The sequence below is a fragment of the Ictidomys tridecemlineatus genome, chromosome 6, assembly GCF_052094955.1.
Source record: "Ictidomys tridecemlineatus isolate mIctTri1 chromosome 6, mIctTri1.hap1, whole genome shotgun sequence".
NCBI classification, from domain to species: domain Eukaryota; kingdom Metazoa; phylum Chordata; class Mammalia; order Rodentia; family Sciuridae; genus Ictidomys; species Ictidomys tridecemlineatus.
Genome location: NC_135482.1, coordinates 37,303,137 through 37,326,377, shown reverse-complemented (window position 1 = coordinate 37,326,377; position 23,241 = coordinate 37,303,137). Strand labels below are relative to the sequence as shown.

Here is a 23,241-nt window from a genome sequence, read left to right as displayed (position 1 = left end):
GCTGAGGTACATTTGTGGCCTGGCAGCTGAGGCTCCACAGCTGAGGGCGTACCATTCTGACACACATCAAGAGGCTGAACTAAACTGATTTTTTAGAGATAAAGTGTTTTCATTTTAAACATCTCTGACATAGATTAAATACAACAGTATTAGAAAGCTCAACTTTTAAATTGTTGGCTTAGAATGAAAATTCAGTTGCTTGTACTACCTTCTTAGCGAACCTTATCAAATCCCAATCAGAACAATGTTAACGTAGAATGAACAAATGCTCCTTCTGATGGTTGTGAACTAAGCACCTTGTAAATGTCAATGCAAACCATAAGCAGGTGCAGTAAACCTTTGAAATTTAAAAGTCCTAATGTTCCCAGCACAGCTTTGGCTATTGCAATTTATCAGACCTCAGAATTGCTGGGTTTACAAGCTTTTTCTTCCAAATTTTGTCCCATGGGGGTGGGGAATATTGCTCTGGAGATATTATAATAGCTGCTGATTTAATAGGTCAGAATTTAATGCAACAGTACAGAAAATGTCTTCCTTAAGCTCAGCCTTTGGTACAGGAATGGACTTAATCACTTCAGTGATGAACAGTAGCACTGAGAAATTATCAAAAATCTAGTCCTATTTCATGGAGAATAATTGCAGAGATGGTTCTGCACCTTCTATTTCAGTAAAAACCACTAGGGAGAAGAAGATTTAATATCTCAACTATTTTCAAAATGTACTGGGCTGAAAGATGATATATAAATTGTCAATTTTGAAGAGACTTTTGAAAAAGTATTTTAATTCTGAACTTTTTGTTGTGATTATAGAGTAACAGATTTTTCAACAGAGGTATGCATTTATTATTTTGCTATTATTTTAAAAAATTAAAATCTACCAGGGAGGCACATTACATTAACTTCAATTTTCTAAGCACATTTTCTTTGACACTGCTGAAGACATAAACAGCAAGTTTACAAAGGGCTACGGGAATCCACTTCCTAAAGTTCTCTAATTAATTCAGTAGTTTTTTTCTTGTCACTTCTCTAGATTCTTTTACTGGCCTCCCATCACCACCTCTCAAGGTTAGAAGATTAGTATAAAATTCTTAAATTTTAAATTGTTTTCTGCTTTTGGCTATCAGTAAAACAGTATCTTAATATGCAAGGAACTATCCAAGTATAAATTAAACTTACTAAATTAAATGGGGTGTGGCTAACCCTATTTGAAAAGATTTCTAAACAAGTGTGAATATATATTAATGGTAATTTTCAATTTCCACACTCATTGTAGGCCACCGAGAAATTTCAACAAGCACAATAAGGAGGCATCTCTGACAATAGCTCAATTGTCTGCTTATATGATCTTCTCACCTAAGAGAAGAACTAATGAATTTTATTAATCTAGGAAGCATCCAACTCTTTGCTTTTTAGTTAGGTGGAAAGAAGCAAATGGGGAAATCTGGTAAATTTAGTGACTGCTTCCACGGAGAGTCTCTGTGCAAGTGGGTGAGAGCAGAAAAAAAAAATCTATCTTCTGATAATGATGAGCATAGCAGAGAAAAGACCCTGTAGTCTTGCAGATGGGTGTAGCAAGGTGGTGAAGCCATAGTCTGACAACTCTGATGGCTATGTGAAGCCTGGTTATACTTTTTGCTTTTGAGTTCTGTAAGAATTCTTAGATTCAATTTAAGAGCTGACAATAGTTAAGATTCCTTTGCGTTGTCAGAGATAAAAAGCAATCTATCACTCATCTCTCACTCTGATTTCTTTTGAGATCCTACAGTAATACATATACATCTAATACATACTCATGTGTGCATGCACACAAGCAATGAAAATACCATAACCAAAAACTAGGGACAATATTTGCTACATATAGCAACAACAGTATCAACACCACTAAACTAAAAAAAACTTCTACAAAGCAATAAGAAAAAAGCAAACAGCCCAATGGAAAAAAATTACCAAAAATTATGTATAGGCAGTCCCATAAAATGCAAATTGCTGATAAAAGAATTTTTAATTTTTTCAACCACACTAGTGATCAGGGAAATATAACTTCATAATTTTTAATTTTAAATAACCATAGATTTCTAATTGTTCTAATTTTTTATAGCAATGAGTATATATCCCCCCAAACCTTTGAATATTAATAACCAAATAAAAATTTGGGCAAAATTTGGGCTAATTTTAGGAAAATACATTCTGCATTTTGATTTTTAAAAAGAAAGGAGCATTTGGACACATTTTATGTGATCATGGGCTTTCTAGTATTTCAATTTATATTGCACTTAAGTTTTGGATACTAAAGATATTTCATTGGCCTGACTGAATTTTGGGGGTTTACTACCATGATTCTTTCTTAATGCAAAATAAATTTTATACCATTTGAGTTTTTTACAAAATTGCAAACATATTTTTTAACTTTTGATATCAAATAGACTCTTAAATCAATTTAATTCAGCCTAGCTTTCTGTGGAGCTGTTATGAAAATAAAATAGTAAACTTCAACTGGAAGTAAACTTTTCTCTAAACATGCATTTGCTGATGGCATGTTTTTTCCCTCTTTCTCCTTAACAATTACAAATGTATATATGAAACAAAGGGAATGAAAGTTATCTAAAGGTCACCTACTTATCTTTTCCATAGGAAGTAAGGCAAGAAAAGACCATGCATTTCATATCAATTATTTCACTGCATGTAACAATAATGTTTTACATGATGCTGAGCATCTTTTTTAAACCACAAGAATGTGAAAATTGGCCTGGTTAATAGCATGTTTATCATAGTAGAAAGAAAGAAGCAGTTCTATCAGAGCCAAATATAGTACCAAGTTGACATTTTCTTTGCAACAATTTTACATTTCTTGCTTGCAATATTCTGAGGGGCTTCTTCCATTGCTTCCATATTGCTTGCTGATTGGGGGGAAAAAATTCCGTGCACTAGTGGAATTTAAAAAAATATGTAAGCAGCAAATGTGAATGTGTGTCAGACAAACAGGTTTCTAGCATCTTAGTGCTTGCTTTCTAACAGCTTGGAAGTATGACTATAGGACGAGTTTAATTTGGATTTTGGTGAAAATTCCTTCGAATTCACATATGATCCCTTTTCCCACTCCTAGGCCCTTAAGGACGATGATGCTGAAACTGGTTTGACTGATGGGGAAGAAAAAGAAGAACCCAAAGAAGAGGAGAAACTGGGAAAACTTCAATACTCACTGGATTATGATTTCCAGAATAACCAGGTCTGAGGGGAAAAATGTCTTCTAATTCCATTACATTTTCTGAAATTACCAAGTAGAAATTGAAGCAAGATACTTCTTAAAACATTTCATTTGCTGTGAGGGAAATGCAATTATCAAAGCTATTGATGAAATAATTTCTAAGTACAGGCAGTCCCCTACTTGCTAATTTAACTTCTGGTAATTAGAATTCACAGTATTCAACCGATTACATCTACTTATGACACTTCCAGCAAGCAGGCAGAATACAAATTAACTTGAAGCAGTCAGTCTGCTACCGAGAGCTCCCAAGTCACTCTTGTCCTGATGGATCCCTCAGCCTGAGCTAGAAAAACGTTCCTTCGATGTTGTGGGTCTAGATCCAAACTAGGGGCCTTTGGGTTGGGCTACCATTTGAAATAGTAAAACTGCTTGATAAGGAATCACAGAAGGAAAATTGACACTAGTCCATGAATCTTACAAGTACAAATGCCTTATATAATGTCCAGTGCTAATGGGATTGCAATTCTAGAAAAGTAGAAAGACCCACAACTTTATTTTAGTGCCCTTGAATGTGGCCCAAAAGTGAAAAAAAAAATCACAAAACAGACATTTCTACTTCAATTTCTCGAAAAGTAGGAAAGGGTCATTTAGATGAATGATATCATTTATCCACTGCCTATTATCAAGGTATCTCAAAGATAACAGTTAAAAATATCTCTCTGAAGGATTTCTAGAACCCATGATCTTGACAGACATAATCCTAAATGTTCTGAATTGTTAAAGAAATTAACAAGCAGTTGGGGATGTTGATCTCTGGCACTGCAAAGAAAAAAGAAAATTAACAAGCTAGATAAGAATTAGTGAAAATGGAAGTGTAACTGATGTGATTCTGCAATCTATATACGGGGTAAAAATGGGAGTTCATAACCCACTTGAATCAAAGTGTGAAATATGATATATCAAGAACTATGTAATGTTTTGAACAACCAACAATTAAAAAAAGAAAAAAAAAGAATTAGTGGAAGAAGCTAAGTTCAAAATCAGGTTGTTAAAAATCCTTATAACATAGCCATTCTCTAGTGAGGGGAGCTCAAATCTCTCTGGCACAGTTTGCTTCTTCACCCATCATTTCAGGGGATGAAGAACAAATATCTATAAATACAATTGCTAACAATCCAGCATTTGCTAATGTTACTCAGTTTGATGAGCAATAAATGATCAATAAATCAAACACCCATGTTCAGCTTTGATGACCAACATTCAAAATCAAAATTCTGAGTAGTTGCAGAAATTCCGTGTATTTTTTAGGAATAGACAGTTTAAATAATGCTTTCAACCTTTGAGGGTTCCCCCTGAGGAATGTGTGGAATATACTGTCATATGAAAAATATTTTTATTTTATCAGCTCCATTACAGCCCTGGCTAGTTATTTTGTAATACTTTCTAGAAATCTGCATATTGATTATAGGTATGGATTTATAAAGATTTATAGTTATACCATTTACAGTCAATTAAATATGGCAGTCAAGGTCATTTCTATGTCTTCTACCATAATTTGAGCACCAGGACTTGATTAGGAACAAAATCTTCTATTATCTATATATTCCAGGAAAGCTAAAGGTCAACTTATGTTACCAAAAACTAAAAGATGATCTAAAAATATCCTAATTGTGAAGCTGTCAAGGTGGAAAGAAATGTAATATTTATTTGTTAGGCAGAAGTCAAAGGGAGGTTAGAAGAAGTAACTCCATTTCTTATTAACAAATATCTAAAAATCTAAACTAAAAATGATCTACTTTAAAGGAATTTCAGTTCTATTTCTAACTGAAAATTGAAAAAAAGGAAAACGGGTTATAAAAAGCAGCAATGAAGAAATAAATTCTTGCTTTTTCACACTGCCACATAAAGGCAAATACCAAATACCAATTTAGCAAAACAAGAGTCATATTGTTTGCTTCACCAATCATGTCTTTATAATCTAATGCCACTTTAGCTATTCTTGGACCATCTTTCTCTGTTTTGTGTACCCACAATCCAGCAGTCATTGCTACTGTTGTAAGATGAAACCACAAAACACATACTGAAACTTAAAATGGAAACAGCATACTCATTCAGGGTATGATCCAGGTTAAAAATTGAGACAGCTAGCCAAAATGCACTTAAGACTATGATAGGTAAGTTTTTTAGAAAATGGGTGTAATTTTTTAAGGAGGTAAATTTGCTTTTTCATTCTACTAATTAAAAATCCACAGAACCAAATGTTCAGGCTCTTAAGTGAAAGCCTATGGCATGACAGCATTTACTGAATAGTATGTCCCTTGAATCACAAAAGATCTACTTTTGTTTCCCATGTGGATTTAAATCAGTCTGCTGACATAACTCTCCAGTGGCAGAACTGCTGGAATAGTCCACATACACCTTTTTTCTTTTTAAAATGGTAACAATGCCATAATTTCTAATATTCATAGAGATTTAGTCTTATATGAGTAAAAACACAGTGTTTGACAAATGCAGAGATATCTGTTGTATTTGGAAAAAAATCAGTAACATTGTTGTTTAACATGAAAACTATATCTGTCATCTCCCCTCCCTTTCTATGAAGCTTAAATTATAATTCTTTATTTCAATGTCTTATATTTAGATACAAGAATTATTGGATAATAATCATTCTACTGTAAGTTAAAGTAAAAATTAGCTGGCACATAGTGAAGGTCAAGGATGACAGAAACTTGAATATTTTATTTCTTTAATCTCAAAATATTACCTGATTTCTAAAATATTTCTATTGCTAAACAGAAATAAAAAAAAATTCTACTTAGCTGGTCTGAGACTTTGGTAAAGAATAAAAATGTTCTACTTGTAATTACAGACTTGTGATTGTTTAACAATTTATTTCCACTTACAAATCATGCCTGGGAAAGAAAAACAATGCACAAGAGCTTTTAGCAACTGAAAAGTTATTTGATTGCAACCCTTTTGCAAATATGAATTTCATATTTAACTATAATCAGCAACCTTTAAAAAGCCTCTTTTGTGCTTAAAACTTGGCTTCCTAGAGTCTGCATCTGTCATAATTGGGGTTCTGAAGTCTAGAGAGCTCATTTCATTTGCCTTCCGTGTTCAGATTCACATGAGAATAAAAGTTTATTGAAAGCAAAGAGGAATGGGGAGAAATTACAATATGCATCACTGTGAACAAATCAATCTTTTCCAAAGTGTCACCAACTTTTGTGCTTGTTGCTTCCTGTCATTCATTTCAGCTGCTGGTAGGGATCATCCAGGCTGCCGAACTGCCCGCCTTAGACATGGGAGGCACATCTGACCCTTACGTGAAAGTGTTTCTGCTGCCTGATAAAAAGAAGAAATTTGAGACAAAAGTCCACCGAAAAACCCTTAATCCTGTCTTCAATGAGCAATTTACTTTCAAGGTATTTTTTTCTTATGTACTTATCACTTTTCCTTTGTTGTTTTAATACTGGTTTTATCCTGAAACAGACATACACATGAGCACATATTCAAGGACTTAAAATGATTGTATTCAGAATATTTTCAGTTTTTCTCTTTGGTCTATATTATGCTTAAGTGTGGTCAAGGTAGGAGTTGCCCATCACTTTTCAGAATAGAATATAGCCTGATAACATGACTATGATGTCATGGTCACATCTGAAAAGTGAGGTCAACTTCAAATGTGCTAATAGGCTCAAACACACACACCCAGAATAAAGGCAAAAGAAAGAAATCATTATTTCCCTGAATTCCAAGTTCCTAAAAATAGGTAAACCCTGTTGCAATCAGAATAAAGGAAGCTATGTTCCATGCTTAAATAGTACAAATAGATATGACTCTTGTTGAAAGCTCTTCATGTACAGGGGCAACTTGAAAACTCTAGACCCATTCTTCTTATCAATGAAAAGAATATGAACACATTGTTTTTGGCATTTCTCGTATTTTTTCCTCTACTCTAGGCTCTTCGGATATTCTTCATCTTCTTAAGATACCTCAGTTGACAAACAATAACCAAGAGAGATTTTGATCAAATAATTCATCCAGAAAACCAGCCCTGCAGGCTGCAGGGATCTTTGTAGCTCTTCACTTGAGGTCATTCACAAAAACAATTCTTTTGGTGGATGTGTGAATTTTTTTTAAATGCATTACTTAGAACAATACATCTCTGAAAAATGAAATGCTTGTGAATATACTAGCAAGCTGACACAAAATCACCCCGTCCATCAGTCAGGCTTAGTAGTGGCTGCTGTGCCTCTGTTGGCAGACATTCTGGTCTGACATAACTTGATGGAGTTGAGGGCATGAGCCATTTTCTCAAAATGTGTTTACAATATTGTGAAGGAGCAGTGTCTTTCCATTCACCCTAAAATTTTTGAGGTTTAAGACAAAAGTTTTATTGTGATCGATGTTATTTAAAATCCATCATTTTTTCTGTATCTAGAGAGTTAAAGTAGCAGTAAAAAAAATCTGAAAATTATTAACCTATGAAGAGCTAATCGTGGTGGTCAACACACCACAAAACATAAAATGAATTCTTGAAATACTGCAAGTAGTCATCAAAAGAATTTTATTTGTCTATATATTCATTTTATTTAGGTCGGCTCTTTCTAAATAGAATTTAGCAAGCAGAATCTTAAATTATTTGAAATAATATTGTAAGGCTTTCCTTTGACTTTCCTATATATTATTTCTTTTAAAATAATTTTGTAATTATTCATAGTAAGAATAATACAAGTCAAGTACAGTGACACACACCTGTAATCCCAGCAACTCGGGAGACTGAGGCAGGAGGATTCGAGTTCAAAGCCAGCCTCAGAAACGGCAAGCCTCTAAGCAATTCAGTGAGACTCTGTCTCTAATAAAATATGAAAATGGTCTGGGGATGTGGCTCAGTGGTTGAGTGCCCCTTAGTTCAATCTCTGGTACCAAAAAAAAAAAACAGAATAATACAATTTTATTAGTAATATCTATGACTCCAAAAAGTATAATGAACATTTTAATTGTCTATAAACTTTTATAAATTCTATTTTATTACATTTTGGCAAGGTTGAGCAAGCCATAAAGAGATTCAAAGTATACTTTGATACATTTAGTGTATATGCCAGTGTAAAAGAGAACCAGCTAAGTTTTCCAGTAGACATTTGTAGACTACATTTCTTGAAATGACAAGGGCAATATGATATAGGAAGGGAAACATAAGAAGTTAGAAAGTTGGCTCTAGAATTGAGTCAAAATCTACTGAACATGAACTCAACTTGCCCCAAACTAATGTTATATTTTTTTCTTCCAAAACAAACTCCCACCTGAAGGAAGTATTAATCAGTAACAACCATTTAAGTGTCTACTGTATGCTAGGTGGTACACATATATTCATTCATCCTTAAAATGGCCCCAAGAAATAGATACTATTATTTTCTCATTTTGATAGATGAAGAAGCTGAAGTATTCATTTGCCCCAAGTCCTTCAGACAGAAGGTTGGGAAGCCCAGGTCTCTCTGACCCCAAACCCAGGTTTTTGATCATTGCTGTTTTAGTATCATCATCAAAATTATAGAAAGGTTTTAGATATACAATGACAATTTCAAAGGTTTATCTATAATTATTCTAAAATTTATTTTTTCCTTAAAAATATGGCTCTTTGAGTTTATTTTAGATTCCTTCTAAAATTGAAAAGCATTATGCCTAATTTTTAATCACAGTGTTTTAATAATATAATCAGATTCCAAACATGAAAAATAAATGACAGAACGTACTCCTGGTAAACTAAGATTACTTGTACATTTATGGTCAAGTATTCTTTCCTCTCCTTCCCTTCTTAATGTACAGAGTTAATTGAGAAATGTTTGCTGGAGCATACGACAACCATTTACACTGATAAAATATGAAGTGTATGAAAATTGATCAAACCTTTAATACAAGTCTAAACAATTTCTTAATTAGACATTTCTACCCAGTTACTGAAGTGTAGCTCACTTGAATTGCACTGCTTTTCCCTGAATATTAAAAATGTCACTAATAAACTTCCCAACCCAGAGCATCTGTCCCAGATATATTTGAACAGCTGGAGAATTCATCAGTTCTTGGCCTTTTGCCACTATTCATCCTAAAGAGTGTCATACCTATGAGTGAACTTCAAGATCCATATTATATTGAATCTCTGATATTCAAAACATCAATTTTCTAGTCAGTGCATGTCAATCAGTAAATTATTTTAGAGAGTAGGTGAGGCACCTTATGAATTTCATTTAATTTTTTTTTTTGGCTCCTAGCATGCCTTTTAGTATGTCGCTGCTCCATTAAGCTGCAGTATTCAAATGGCTTGAAAGAGTTAATGGAACTTTTGAAACACATTTTCGACTTCCGAATAAGTTAGATCCTGCTGATATAACTTACAACAATGACAAAAAAATATATAATATAGGGGAGGACTGGGGATATAGTCAGTTGGTAGTGTGCTTCCCTCACATGCACCAAGCCCTGGGTTCCAACCTCAGCACCAAAAATAAATAAATAAATAAATACACACACACACACACACACACACACACACACACACACACACACACACACACACACACACATATACATACATACTGCAAGAGAAATGAATACAATAGTCAAATGTAATTGGCTTATTTATTCTTTTTTTTTTTTTTGTACTGAGGATTGAACCCAGGGGCACTTTACCACTAAGCCACATCCCCAAACCCTTTTTTATTTTGAGATAGGGTCTTACTAAGTTGATGAGGCTCACTTTGAACTCATGATCCTCCTGCCTCGGCCTCCTGAGTCACTGGGAATCGGGCCATGCACCACTGTGCCTGGGGCTTATTTATTCTTTTATTAATCTTTGGACCCATTATTAATAATACTAATAGTTTTAGACCTTTAAAATAAGTTGAAAAATCTATGGCAAGTTCCATTTTTTTCCTCAGGTAGATTCAACTTCAGTTAGTTAAAAGATTCAATTAAAAACAAAAAAAAAGAAATTATCTCCCTGGTCTGTTTCTCCAACATAACTATTAAATTAATGCCATAAAGTAGTAGCAGATTTTAAGTATTTTTTGTGAGCAGATATTTATCCTCATTTCTTTCGGTGTAGGTCCCTTACTCGGAACTAGGCGGCAAAACTCTGGTGATGGCTGTGTATGATTTTGATCGTTTCTCCAAGCATGACATCATTGGAGAATTCAAAGTCCCCATGAACACAGTGGATTTCGGTCACGTAACTGAGGAATGGCGTGATCTGCAAAGTGCTGAGAAGGAAGAGGTAAGAAAATCATTAGCATTTCTGATGTGACAAGCTATAGCTTCATTTGCTGCTCATACAATAACCTACTGTAAGATGCTTTTGACCAAAGGTGATGTGGGCTTCTAAATGTTGACAGCTGGCAAAACAGGGTCAAGGGGTTGTATAACCTGGTTAAAAGTATACAGGTCTTCTGTGTGTTGTTCAAAAGAAAAGGGAGAAATTCATGCACTGGATCTATAACCAACTCCTCTGGACACACACACACACACACACACACACACACACACACACACACACACACTTCTTTAAAGGGACAGAGAAAAATCATCTTATTATTCTTTGTATTTTTCCACAATGATTTTTCTGGTTTTCTATGTAGGTTATAGAGCTATAAAGAAATAAAATGGCACTTTTTCCTTGATTATTTCTGTATATTACAGACAGTTCATTGTTTCTCCCAAAGATATCAGAGCCTGATGGGTGAAACATCAAATATAATTCACAAAGGCCAATATTAAATCCATTTTTTAAATGACTCACATTTTTATAGTAGTCTTCACATTGTTTTTTCCCCAGCTTTAATAGTTGAGACCAGTATTTTTCTGTGATTTAAAAAGGGAAGCTCAATATCCTTAGTACATTGAAGCGCCATAATAATCAATTCCATTCGATTACGTTCCTCGTGCCTGGCACTAGCATTTTTTCTGTGTGGATGTCTCAGCAAACCACCACCAGAACAGCAAACAACTCTCAGCTTCTCCAAAGCCCTAAACCAACTCCTTTCCAGCCACTTCCCAGAGTCCTGACAATTGACTATAATGCAAAAAGCCTATCATTTAGGACTTATATCTCCCTAAAATCTGGTAAGATATAGTCACATTAGGGCTATCAGAGAAATCAGAGTTGCCCAAGCCTTCTGAGAAAAAACTCAATCAAGCCCTTTACCTGGGAAACTTCTCAGCCTGAGGTTTTCTCTGAGCCATCTCAAGCTGCTAACTTGACACCACTTTCGTGAGGTAAGGTCTCAGAATAGGCTTATTGATTGCTCTGCTGAAATTGGATTTTGTTTGTGCTCTAAAATTATTATTTGGTTATAAAAAAAAGGAAGCAAAATTGCTTGAGTAACTTGAGTAATCAAAAGAAAACTTTGCTCTCTTTTAGAAAGAGATACATACATACATATTTCCCAGTAGGTTAGTCAAAATTGACATCCTAAATATTGAAATAGACTTGGCCCTACTTTTCATCCCTCAAAAATAACATAGGAAAAATACTGCCTTTCTAAATTTTATGATTTTTTATAAGTAGTTCTTCCATATGAGTTAGGTAATATTGACATTAAGCTTAACATCTGTATAAAAAGAAATATTCAATCCTTTGAACATGATGTTTCTAAATATTTAACAAAATAGTAATATGTTTCATTGAACTTTCATATTTTATTGAAAGGTTTGACTGTGAATTCCTTGAGTTAGAGATAAAGTGGGACCATAATAAATATTTATTAGCTGATTGGTTTTTAGTTAAGTGGTTGTGGTTGGTTCATTGATTAATTATTAGCATATGACCATGTGGACTTCACAAGGCTATGTCCAGGATATATAGTTATTCTTAAGGGTATATAGTTACTCTTATCACCAGTGATATGGGATTTCAAGATCAAACCCAATGGGTTTTTGAAAAGGTGAAAAAAGTTTTTGCTTGAGTTAAGGGTATATAGATCAGCGAGCAATTCTCCTCTTTCAAAAATCCTTTAAGTATGGGACAGAATTTGACAGGTTTGACTCTAGAATCTGAAAGGTTAGGTAGACACCCCCAAACAATATTATTTTTGTTCTCCCCATCTTATTTGCCCCCTTATTTCTCTCTTTGTCTTCTTTCCCTAAGACTTTTATCATCCAAATTATTTCTAGCTGAGCATAGAGTCACGCACCTGTAATCCCAGCTATTTGGAAGGTTGAGGCAGAAGGATCTCAAGTTCAAGGCCAGCCCCTCAGCAACTTAGAGGGACCCTGTCTCAAAAATTTTTTAAAAAATTAAAGAGGACTGAGGATCTGGCTCAGTGGTAAAGCACTCCTGAGTTCAATCCCTAATACCAAATATATGTGTATAGATATAGATGATACAGATAGATATAGATACAGATTAGGATATATACATGTTCTTGGTGAAAATTCTTATTATGCATTACTATCTTCCTGAATCTGTGCTAAGTGGTTTTATTTTTAAGGGACAAATAATAGGCACTATGTTTTCATGAAATTTGGGGTTGACTCATCATCTTAACTTCAATCTCTATCTTGCTTATTTTCATCTACACAGATTTCTGGGCAAGATCTGTCCTTAAGATCAAACACTTCTGGGGTTTTGTCCTAACTGATCTATTTAGTATCTCTGGGACAAGCCACTTAAGCACTCTAAAATTCAGGATTTTTAATCTAAAAAGTATCCTATCGGAGCTAGGGCTGTGGTTCAGTGGCAGAGCGCTTGCCTAGCATGTGCGAGGCACTGGGTTCGATTCTCAGCACTACATATAAATAAATGAATAAAATAAAGGTCCATCAAAATCTAAAAAAAAAATTAAGTGAACTACCATCATCTGTCCTTGCTCTTCTGTATAGATTAAATTAGGAGGAATCTGGAATACCTAATACCTGAGTCTGTATTATCGTTCAATAAAAGAGAGATTTCCTATTCTCTTTCTGTGACCTACCATGTTTTTTGTGTTCTCTTTCTCCTTTTTGTGTTTTCATTTCCCTAATTGTTCTATTCTTTTCCTTCTATCTGTGTCTGTTTCTTTATTCTTTCCTCAGCACTGTTGCACTTATTGAATGACTCTTGAAATTTACAATAAAAAATAGTAACTCTACTATTGCATTTTTAAACTCTAGAAACATTCTTCTTTGCTATCTTCTCCGGAATAGTAATTTTTGGTTTTCAGTTGAGGGGCTGTTGCCCTTTGTCATGATACAGGAGACCTCATACAACAGATATCTAGCTTGCAAAGTATTCCTGGATGACCAGACCCAGAACAGCACTTTCTCCTTACAAAAGAAATAAGATTCCAAATACATTTCATATCTGAAGAATTACTTATTCTCACTGATATGTGCTCCATCTTTTCATGCTACTGTCCATTAACCATAGAAAATTATAATTGAATGAATAAATTGAAGGCTTAGCTCTCATGATTTTAAAGAAATTGTTTTTCCATTTTACATGAGCAATTTTGTTCACAATTTTAGTTTTTCTAAAATTTTTCTCTCCACAATGCCTTTCATCTAACAGCATTAACTGTTATTTTTAATGTCATCATGAATTGAAAGGATACAAAGAAAGTGAGGAAAAAAGAACTCAAGGAACAATTTTGGAATCTGGAAACAGCACTATTAACCACAGTAGGCTGTTCAGTTAGTCTTGGATTTAAACAGGGTAAAATTTGGTTGCCAGGAAGATGAGAACTATAAAAGCCATGAGTTGATGAAGCAATTGTTTAAGTTAAAGAATTGTGTGTTATTTCAGTGATCCGTTGATGTGCAAGTTGTTTAGAAAGGAATAGGATAGAGCATGGACAGTGTAAGGATCACATTTGGACTTGACTGAGCACGTTTTAAAAAGGAGGAGATAGAGAAGAAACCTCAATAAGCACAGCTCCTGCTGTTAGATTTTCCATGCAGGTGAAGCTTCCAATTGGCTTGTTAATGTGTCTTAAATTAACACAATGAAAGCCATCTTACTGGCTTACATTTACTTGCTTTTGTTTTGTTTTGTTGTTTTTTTGTTTTAATGTTACATGATTGACTACTCCCTCTTGTGACTTCCCCACCTTCTAATAGATGAAGGTGGAATTTGACCATGGACAGCTCAATTATTCTCTTTTGGGTATTTTTGTTGGTGGTGGTGGTTTTGGGGGGTTTTTTTAAGACAGAAATGTGAATCAATTTGTTGTATCAATTTTTTCTTTCTCAGTATAAGACCTCAAAATCATCCTATATAATCAGCATATTCCTTCATTTCCAAAAGATTTTCAATATGTATGTTTTCAAGCTATGTTGACTTTTGGAGATATTTTAAATCATTCAAAATAATTATTCATACACTCACAGGTTAAATCTGAATTATTATAATTTAGAATCATTAAATTATTATCTAGAATTGTTAAACCTAACTTATTATTCTTTAGAATAATAATCCATTCTTAATTTTTTACTTATTTTAAATATTGTCATGACTCAATTTTTTTCTTTTTATAAATTTATGACTACCTTAGAAATTGTCTCAGTTCTGGACCCAGCACCAAGTACATCCTCAAATAATTTAGATCCTTTTTATTTCAGCATTTTGTTTCTTTTTTCCCCCCTCACGTCCCCATGCCTTTTGCACTACTGTCTCTTATCTCTAAAAACAGCACAAGACATAGACACCACCAGAGGACTGAGCCTTTATGTTTGCTTTTGGGGTTTTGGCTATTTTTTTTTTTTTAATATTCTGCCCTGATAGGCTGCAAGCTCTCAAGTCTTGACCAGTACTGTTTTGTTTCCATTTAGAGAATAAGTCTATCACCTCTGCTTTGTGTGGAATTCATTAAACTGTGATTTTTAAATGAGATTCTGTAATCCAGTGCAAATGGAAAAAAAAATTGATTGCTGAATTAAAACAAGTTGGGACATAATTTAATTAGTACCCAAGCAGAAGAGAAACTACTTTAGTGCCTTAATGGAAAAATCAATTTTGCAAGAAAATTTCACATTTTTAAGCCTAATTAGAAAAACATTTACTTCACAGAGAAGCATTTGGAGAATACATATTCAATCAAAAGGCAGAAGTTTTTTAGTTTCCAGTGGTCAGTTACTTGATACTTCTTTGGAATGGGTTAAAGCTATTATTTCTTATGGTGTCGGTATCTTTACACCCAAGGACCTTGAAGCAACTGATGCCGTTCCTATAGTTAGAAGGCAACTCATGCTCTCAGGGAATCTCCACCCAACAAATCAATATTCTGATTGGAAATAGTTATAAAAGGTTAATTGTTCTAACTTTAAGCATGATACCAATAAGAACCTTCCTTCCTTCCATGTCACTCACAGTCTATAATACTTGAGAAATGCAACAAACACATCCATAGCATGTCAGGAAGGTTTGCTTATTTTTTTTTGTTTGTTTGTTTTTTGTTTTTTACTTTTTCACGGTATGTCTTCCCCCATCGGACTGTAAGCTCCTTCCAGATGGCAGCCATGAATGTTGTTCTCCACTGCAAAACCAAGTTTGATTACAGAAGCAAGCACACACTAGGGGTGCAAAATATTTTTGAATAAATGAATGGAGAGAGGTATTTTTTGTACTGTGAGAAATATTTCCAAACTCCCTTTTTAAAGTATGTTAATAATAATTGCAAAAGTTTGAATTTTCATCTAGTGAAATAAGACTGAATGCAGTAATCTAATGACAATTTTTTCCTTAAATAGCAGACTGATAAATCTCAACTTAGAACAGAGAAAATATTATAAATCTTGGTTCTTCCCGAGGACTAGAGTTGGAACATGAAAGCCAGGCCCACCATTCTAAGTGCTCGACACATGTCATCTTGTAGAGTTCTTGCAGCAACCATATAGAATCACTCTTCATATTAGATCATTTTGCATGTTATATAACACAATTGCCTGGTGCCACCCACAAGATAAACAACATGACAAGGATTTAGACGCAGGTCTGTCTGACTCCCAAATCCTTTTTTCTCTCCACAATGCCATATTGCCAGAGTTGATCAACACTCAGTAAGTGCAAGGAGATTATCTACTTGGTGTTCCTTTTTGTCCTCAGTAGCCCTACGCCTACAACACACAAAGTGCTCAAATATTTTCAAGTAAATCAACTGAACAAATTAAAATGAAATGAGAATTTTCTCTTACAAACACATACCATAAGTCACATCACGTTCAAGAAAATCGTCTGTGAAGGATACCCAACTATTTCAGTCTTACTGCTTATACAAAAGCCCCAAATACTTTCAAATTCCAGCCCCATCTCTAAATAAACTCTCCCAGTGTTCAATACATTCTTTTGTCTGTCCTATTTAATAGACTTGTCTTTATCTTTAAATGGTAAATTCCATAGAAATGGTCAGAAACTGCTTAGGGTCAAGCATAGATGATGATTAAATTGGGTGAAACCGTTTTAATTAATATGAAAAAGTGAAGAGGTAGGTGGATCTTCTTTTAAGGACTATATTCTGACTCTGACTGAAATGTTCCGAGCTTAGCATCATTTCCATGGTGTCTCAAATGGGTTACCATGCAGGAAATTCTCATTGGGAGATTTAAGTTTTAATACATGTAGTGCCAAGGAAATCTAATTTTTTAAATAGAAACCAGTGTAGGTGTTAGTTTTTCTTTTTAATCCAAAGAATAAAAGGAGAGAGAGTTATCAGTTGAATTTTAAATAAAGCAGAGCAGAACGGCTTGGAAGCCTGGGTTTCATGTATGTAGGCTGGCAGAGAAGAAAATGAGGAGTGGGAGTTGAAACGGGAACAAATAGAAAATGAAAGAACAAGAAAAGTGATACAAACAAGAGCAATCGCTTCTACATCTGACTTTCCATATTATTGAGACAGTGTGGAGGATTCTGAGGAGGAAGCAATACAGGAGAATGTCTTGTACCATCTTCCACACATCCAACCTTTTAAAATGTAATTTTTTCTGATAAACTCATCATATGTTTTAGAACAGGTTTTTTATTATCTTGTTTGTGAGTCTTCAAATTAAATGTTTTTACCTTCTGTCTCACTGCCACCTATTTTTGAGCGGGCCAAATGTTTGTATTGTGAAATCTTTAATCCATTACAATCTGTTACTCCACAATTAGAGGAAATGTCAGTTATTGAGTGGTGCCGGTTGTAATTCAGAATAAAGGAGGAGGATGAGGACTTGATGACAAACAAGAGCTTAAATAATTAAAGGGAGAGAGACAAAGCACATACACACACTCAAACTTACTTTACACATGACTAAATTCTTTCCAGTTATCCACAAGAGCTCTGAAATACTGCAAATTAATTTTATGCATTCATCCTTTTGTTTATTCAACATATATTTATTAAGCCCCTTTTCTAGGCCAGGGATTATGCTGATTTCTGGGCAATCATGGTAAATAAGATAAATGCATTAAATTTAGTCAATTACAAATTAATGGTGAGCAGAACGGAAGAATAGCTTAAACTTCTGTGTCTGTACTCAACCTATGTAATTCCGACCATGATTCCATTTGCTAACGGGATATTGTTGGGTTTGTGACTTAATCCTTCCATAAAATGGGTTAATATTGGGGCTAGGGATATGGCTCAAGTGGTGGTGCGCTCGCCTAGCATGCATAAGGCACTGGGATCGATCCTCAGCACCACATAAAGATAAAATAAAGATATTGTGTCCACCTAAAGCTAAAAATAAATATTAAAAAAATAGGTTAACATTACCCATCTCAAAAGATTAAGAAAATATGATAAATATACACCTTGAGGTTGTACTCAGCCATAAAGAAGAATAAAATTGTGGCATTTGCCAATAAATGATGGAGAACAGCATGCTAAGTAAAATAAAGCAGAATCGAAAATCAAGGGCCACATGTTTTCTACAGCAAAATAATGGAGGGAAAAGGAAGTTAGATATCGTAAGAAGAGAGGGAAAATCAGTGAAGTAGAAGGAGATTGAGGGGGAAGGAGAGGGAACCGGAAAAGGGAGAGAATACAGAATGAATTTGACAAAATTTCCCTATGTGCATGTAATTAAAAGCACTGATAATAAATAAATAAATAAATAAATAAATAAATAAATAAATAAATAAATAAATGGAAGACCAGTAGAATAGAGGAAGGAGAATGGGGGAGGGAGGAGGAGAGGGGACGAAGAGAATTTTTGGATCATGGGCAGGTATATGTATAATGCTTCTCTAAACCTAAAATGATCAGGACACCAAGTAATCATCTATGTAGGGATGTATTGTGATATTTACTTAGTGGAATTCTATCATGTCTTCTTCTCACCAGCCTCCATGATGATGCTGAGCATCACCTTGACCTTGATCTTGATAGTGTATTGTCTATACTGGACCATACACTTAGCACCTTATTACATACACTCTTAATCTCTATATTAGGTACCTAGCCAGCCACATGATGCTCTAAAACAAAAAAAGATGCCCTCCTTACCTGTTTTATTGTCTCCAAAGGTTAAAAAAAAAATCATCTTATACATCACAATACTTAACTCTTAGGAGACTGTTTGGCACAAATCAAATAAGTATGGTATGAACTATGACTCCAAATTCCATAAATTCTCTGAGCTTCTTTTCCTCATATGTAAAATGCTGTTGAGAAATATAGAATATATTATATAAATAATGTGTTTGAAATTTAAAAATTATTTTTCAAACACACTTCAAATATGAAATGAATTCCTAAAACAAACAATTAGATATATGGAGCAGCTCTTCACTTTCTCTGTTGTATGGTGGGCAGGGACATCCCCCTGTAGACCAGTGACAGTCTGGGTATCTTTATTATTACTCCTCTCCACCCTCTCCAGATTTCAAATGCCTGAAAGCAAAGTTGAGTGGCACCTAAGCTTTTCTGGTAGAGCTGATAGAAGAATTCTCCCCAACTCAATTCATTCAAAATAATTTGTGACTCTCACCTATCTCCCTGATAGCCATCTCTCCTCTCTCATCTCTTCCCACGTTTTGCTCCACTTTAAATGTCCCCCAAAACACAAATTATATGCAGTTCTTTTCCTCCTGAGGCAGACCACAGAAAGATTGAGAACCAAAATTGTATAGCAGGGTCCTCTCTGGGGTGTCTTGCGCCTGGACTTCAGGAGCTAACAGACTCCTGACAGAAAACACAGTGGAGCATGGATGGTAGAGATGTCAGAGATCAGGAAAACCATCCCAGGCCAAGTCACCTACTTACCACTTGCCATGCATACACAGCAATGTGGACACGTGGAATTCCTTCCATTCTAGCCTGCTTTCAACATCCTTTCCGAAAGCACTTTCCACATCAGTGCTCTTTAAATGGAAGGGCCCCATATGCACATATGTACATATGCAAAAACAAATTTGAGGACCCAGATAAAACAGGGGTATTAGTGAGTGAAGGGAAGACCCCAGGTACAATTCTAGCAGAGACCAGAAAGCAAAATTTGAAAATACCTCTAATCACAGACCTCTCATTCATTAAATTGCAAACACTATGGAATGTGGCTGGAGACTGCTGTTTACCAATAATTAACAAGCTGCTCTTTAGTTTAAGCTGTTATTTCTACATGAGTAAATCAATATTCTGACAAGGTGCTTCTTGGTATTTTCACTTTCTGCCAGTATGTAAAGACAGGAGGGGGAAAAAAATGTCTTTCAGAAGCCAGCAGAATGTCAGGAATAATCTATTCTTAATTGTGTCTCAGTGTCAAAAAACAAAAATAGAGTGAGATTAGAATATTAAAATGGGTGAAAAGTCTGGAGTTTTATGTTTTTATTTTAAAACATATTTGTGGATAGCTTAAGTCAGAAATAGGGCGGGCAGAAAGCAGCCTTTGAAGTGCCTTCCTGGTATAAAATCAATATTGATGTTTAACCTAGAATCCAAGAGGAGTGGGGAGATACTTGCTTCTCTTTAACTTTCCAAGCAATGTCATGCTGATGCTTTATTTACATTGAGTCCATATTTGAAAGTGGCATAAAGACTGTGGACCTAAGTGTCCTGGTGGGATTGCCCAATTATGGTTTAAAAAAAACAAAAATGTTTCTTTTTAGTAAACAATGCTTCCAAAGGTCTGTTACCTGAAAAATGTAAATTTGCATTATATCTGGTTTCACGGAACTTAAATTTACTGGGTGGCTGTATAAAAATCACAGAGTGGCTTTGTTCATGTAATCCTCATCACAACACTATGGGGTAGGCATCCTTATTGTCCCCAACTTACAGACACTGAAACTCAGAGAAGTTGGAATTCCATCAGTCATGAAACTTGAAGAGGGAGAGCTGAGATTCAGACTTTGGTCCGACTCCAAAGGCACTTGTCCATCATGCTCAGTTGCCACTGAGAAAGGGGTTACAGGGCCTGTGCTAGGTATGATGTCTTAGTCTGCAAACATACACTCTGCTCATGCCTGATGGCTTGTTTTCCTCATTGCCATTCTCCCCACCACAAGGCCACAACCACACTGTGCAAAGGGAGAACAGCAACAGCCCACCTTCACACCACTCTTGTCCTCGGGTCCCTTAGCTGCTCCCCAGCCTCCTGGGTCATCTTTGCATGACAGATCTGTGTGAATCCCACATAGGTAGGATTCAGATGTTTCCTTTTTCAAGTCCCTCTATTCCTCATCTTCTGGTTTATTCCATCCCCTGGTTTATTACTAGACTACAAATCTCAGGAAAGAGAAAAAAAATCGCACCTATCTCTTTCATCACATTTTCTCATACCAGCCATGATGATGAACACAATATAGAACATCCTACCTTGTAATAATACCCAAAACATCAAAGGTCAATGAAACAGCCAGGCATGGTGGCACATGCCTGAAAACCCAGAGGCTTGGGAGGCTGAGGTAGGAGGATCTCAAATTAAAAGCCAGCCTCATCAATGGTGAGTTGCTAAGAAACTCAGTGAGACCCCGTCTCTAAATAAAAAGATAAAATAGGGCTGGGGATGTGGCTCAGTGGTTGAGTGCCCCTGAGTTCAATCCCCAGACCCCCCAAAAAAGATAAATGAGTCATTCTAACATTCTGCAAATAGCATTTAATCAGATATATTTGAATATAATTTTTTTACAAAGCAAAATATTTTTGTAATCTTAAAGTTTACTAAGCCCGTGTTTTATAATGCAATAGAAGCTCCTTATTAACATTGTCTAGCAAAGAGAAGACATCAAGCTCAGAAGAATTGTCAAATTCTTGGTCATTATGAAAATAATGAGCAATAAAGTTGCCAAAAAATGAGTAGTTCCCCCTCTAAAGTGCTATAATTTGAAATATGGTACTGACCAGTGTCTTAAGGTTCCTTTTTCAAAACCCTTCCTCTAATGAGACAGAGAGGAAAAGTATGCACTACATCTCACAAGACCCAGATGATTGCTAAATGCATGTCATTTGGTTCCCAATCTACCCTTTCTTCAAAACCAAATATTTAATAGTTTGAAGAATAAATTACCATCACTGCCTTGATGTTTTCATGTCATCTTTGTAGGAATTCATTTGGCCAACTTCACATATAACTTAGCTTATTTTTAAATACTTTTTATGTCAGGCCTGAATTTTAGCAGCATCACTTTTCCTAAATGAGGAGTGGCTGTTGTTATTTTCAATTACAGCTTTCAAGGTTTTGCATCAGTTGGAGCTAGACCTCGTTTTCTACATCAGCAACTCTTATCAAGGGATGTCTAAAGGACTTGGTTGTCACCAGTACCACATTCCCCAAACCCAGCCTCCTCTACCTGCTGGCTGTTCCCTCTTCAAAGCTTTCCAAATTTTGTGATTCCAATTACTGATCAATTCACTTAGGAGTAAAAACAATTTAATAAATTTAACTTAAACCTGAAATACATACCTTAGTTCTATGAAATCTCACAAACCCCATTATAGATATTACTTAGCCAAAGTTGCAAATGAGGAAACACTCATACAAGCTAAAAAAAAAAAAAAAAAACTAGTCTGAAATCATGCAAAACCATGGCCATATTTAAATCTAAAGTTCACCTAATTTCAGAGTTCACATTTATTACTGATTTTTCTACTTCTAAATTCCTCTAGAGCAGGAACATCATCAAATTCCTAGATTTGGGAATTCAGGAAATGTTCAAGTAAACCTAAGATAGCCTGGTGATTATTAGCTTATCAAAGAAATACAATGTAAAAATGTGGTGGCCTTTTCTCCTTTAGCAAATAGATTAAGAGTTTTCCTGAAGAATTAATCAGGATCAAAAAGATGCCTGTTTAAATAACATGTTTCCAGTTTGAATTCTTTCTTCTTGGTGTGATGCAGGAAAGGAAAGTGTTTACCCAGTGACTGCTGCTCTCCATACAGCAGAACTGAGCCAAGGATAGAACAGGCATGGGACATAGCTGAATTTTAACAAGGCTGATTTAGGCCAGATCTGCCGTTTGGGGCCTTTGGTTTGAGTCTGAAATAAGTATTTACCAGGATGTGTTGTACAAGTCACCAGGGGATGTATTTGTAGAAAAACCTAATACACCATCACAAGGATCAAACCTTCTTTCAAATCCTCATGTTCAGCACATAAGAAATTCAGTGCCCTAGGCTAAAACTTAAGTAAGTGAGAGCAGAAGCTGGTTCATCATGTGTCATTTCTACAGGAAGATGATGCCTGAGACAATGCGTGATTTCCTCTAAGTGAGCACACAGCTGCTCACCAGGTCATTGGTGAGTGCCTAGAGGAGAGGAGGGTAGCAGGACCCGGGGGCCTGACAGGAAGGGTGATGTCCACTGCTTCTCTCATGACCCTGCTGTGGTGATCTTCCCCCATCCCTCCCACTCTCAGTATACGAGCCTGCCCAATACTCCCTAAGGAAATGTTTCAGCATGCCTCCTTTCAAAAGAAATCACATGCACTTGACCTCAGAAATAAAAACAGAGATGGTCCTTCCCAAATGCAACTTCTGGCATCCCTAAACAAAAAGACTTTGTAAATAGTCAGTTAAAATCTCCCAAAGATTTCAATTTAAGACATAAATTATTCAAACATATTCTGAGGCCATGAAAATTGAGGAG

At 35.3% G+C, this 23,241-nt stretch overlaps 1 protein-coding gene and 1 long non-coding RNA gene across 4 annotated transcripts in view; one reads left to right on the top strand and one right to left on the bottom strand.

Annotated features, from left to right (window-relative positions):
• Positions 1–23,241, top strand: part of Syt1 (synaptotagmin 1) — a 508,829-nt gene that overhangs the window by 363,389 nt on the left and 122,199 nt on the right. For 2 of the 3 annotated variants that reach the window (XM_013364110.4, XM_021735070.3), the window contains 3 exons: positions 3,103–3,225; positions 6,465–6,632; positions 10,313–10,480. In XM_013364110.4, the coding sequence (XP_013219564.2) occupies positions 3,103–3,225; positions 6,465–6,632; positions 10,313–10,480 (459 nt within the window). The remainder of the gene's footprint in view (positions 1–3,102; positions 3,226–6,464; positions 6,633–10,312; positions 10,481–23,241) is intronic. The other variant, XM_078053106.1, reaches the window with a different exon arrangement.
• LOC144378591 (uncharacterized) overlaps positions 7,854–23,241 on the bottom strand; it is a 122,329-nt gene continuing 106,941 nt past the window's right edge. The window contains exon 5 of the long non-coding RNA XR_013440431.1: positions 7,854–8,129. This is a non-coding gene — a long non-coding RNA (uncharacterized LOC144378591). The remainder of the gene's footprint in view (positions 8,130–23,241) is intronic.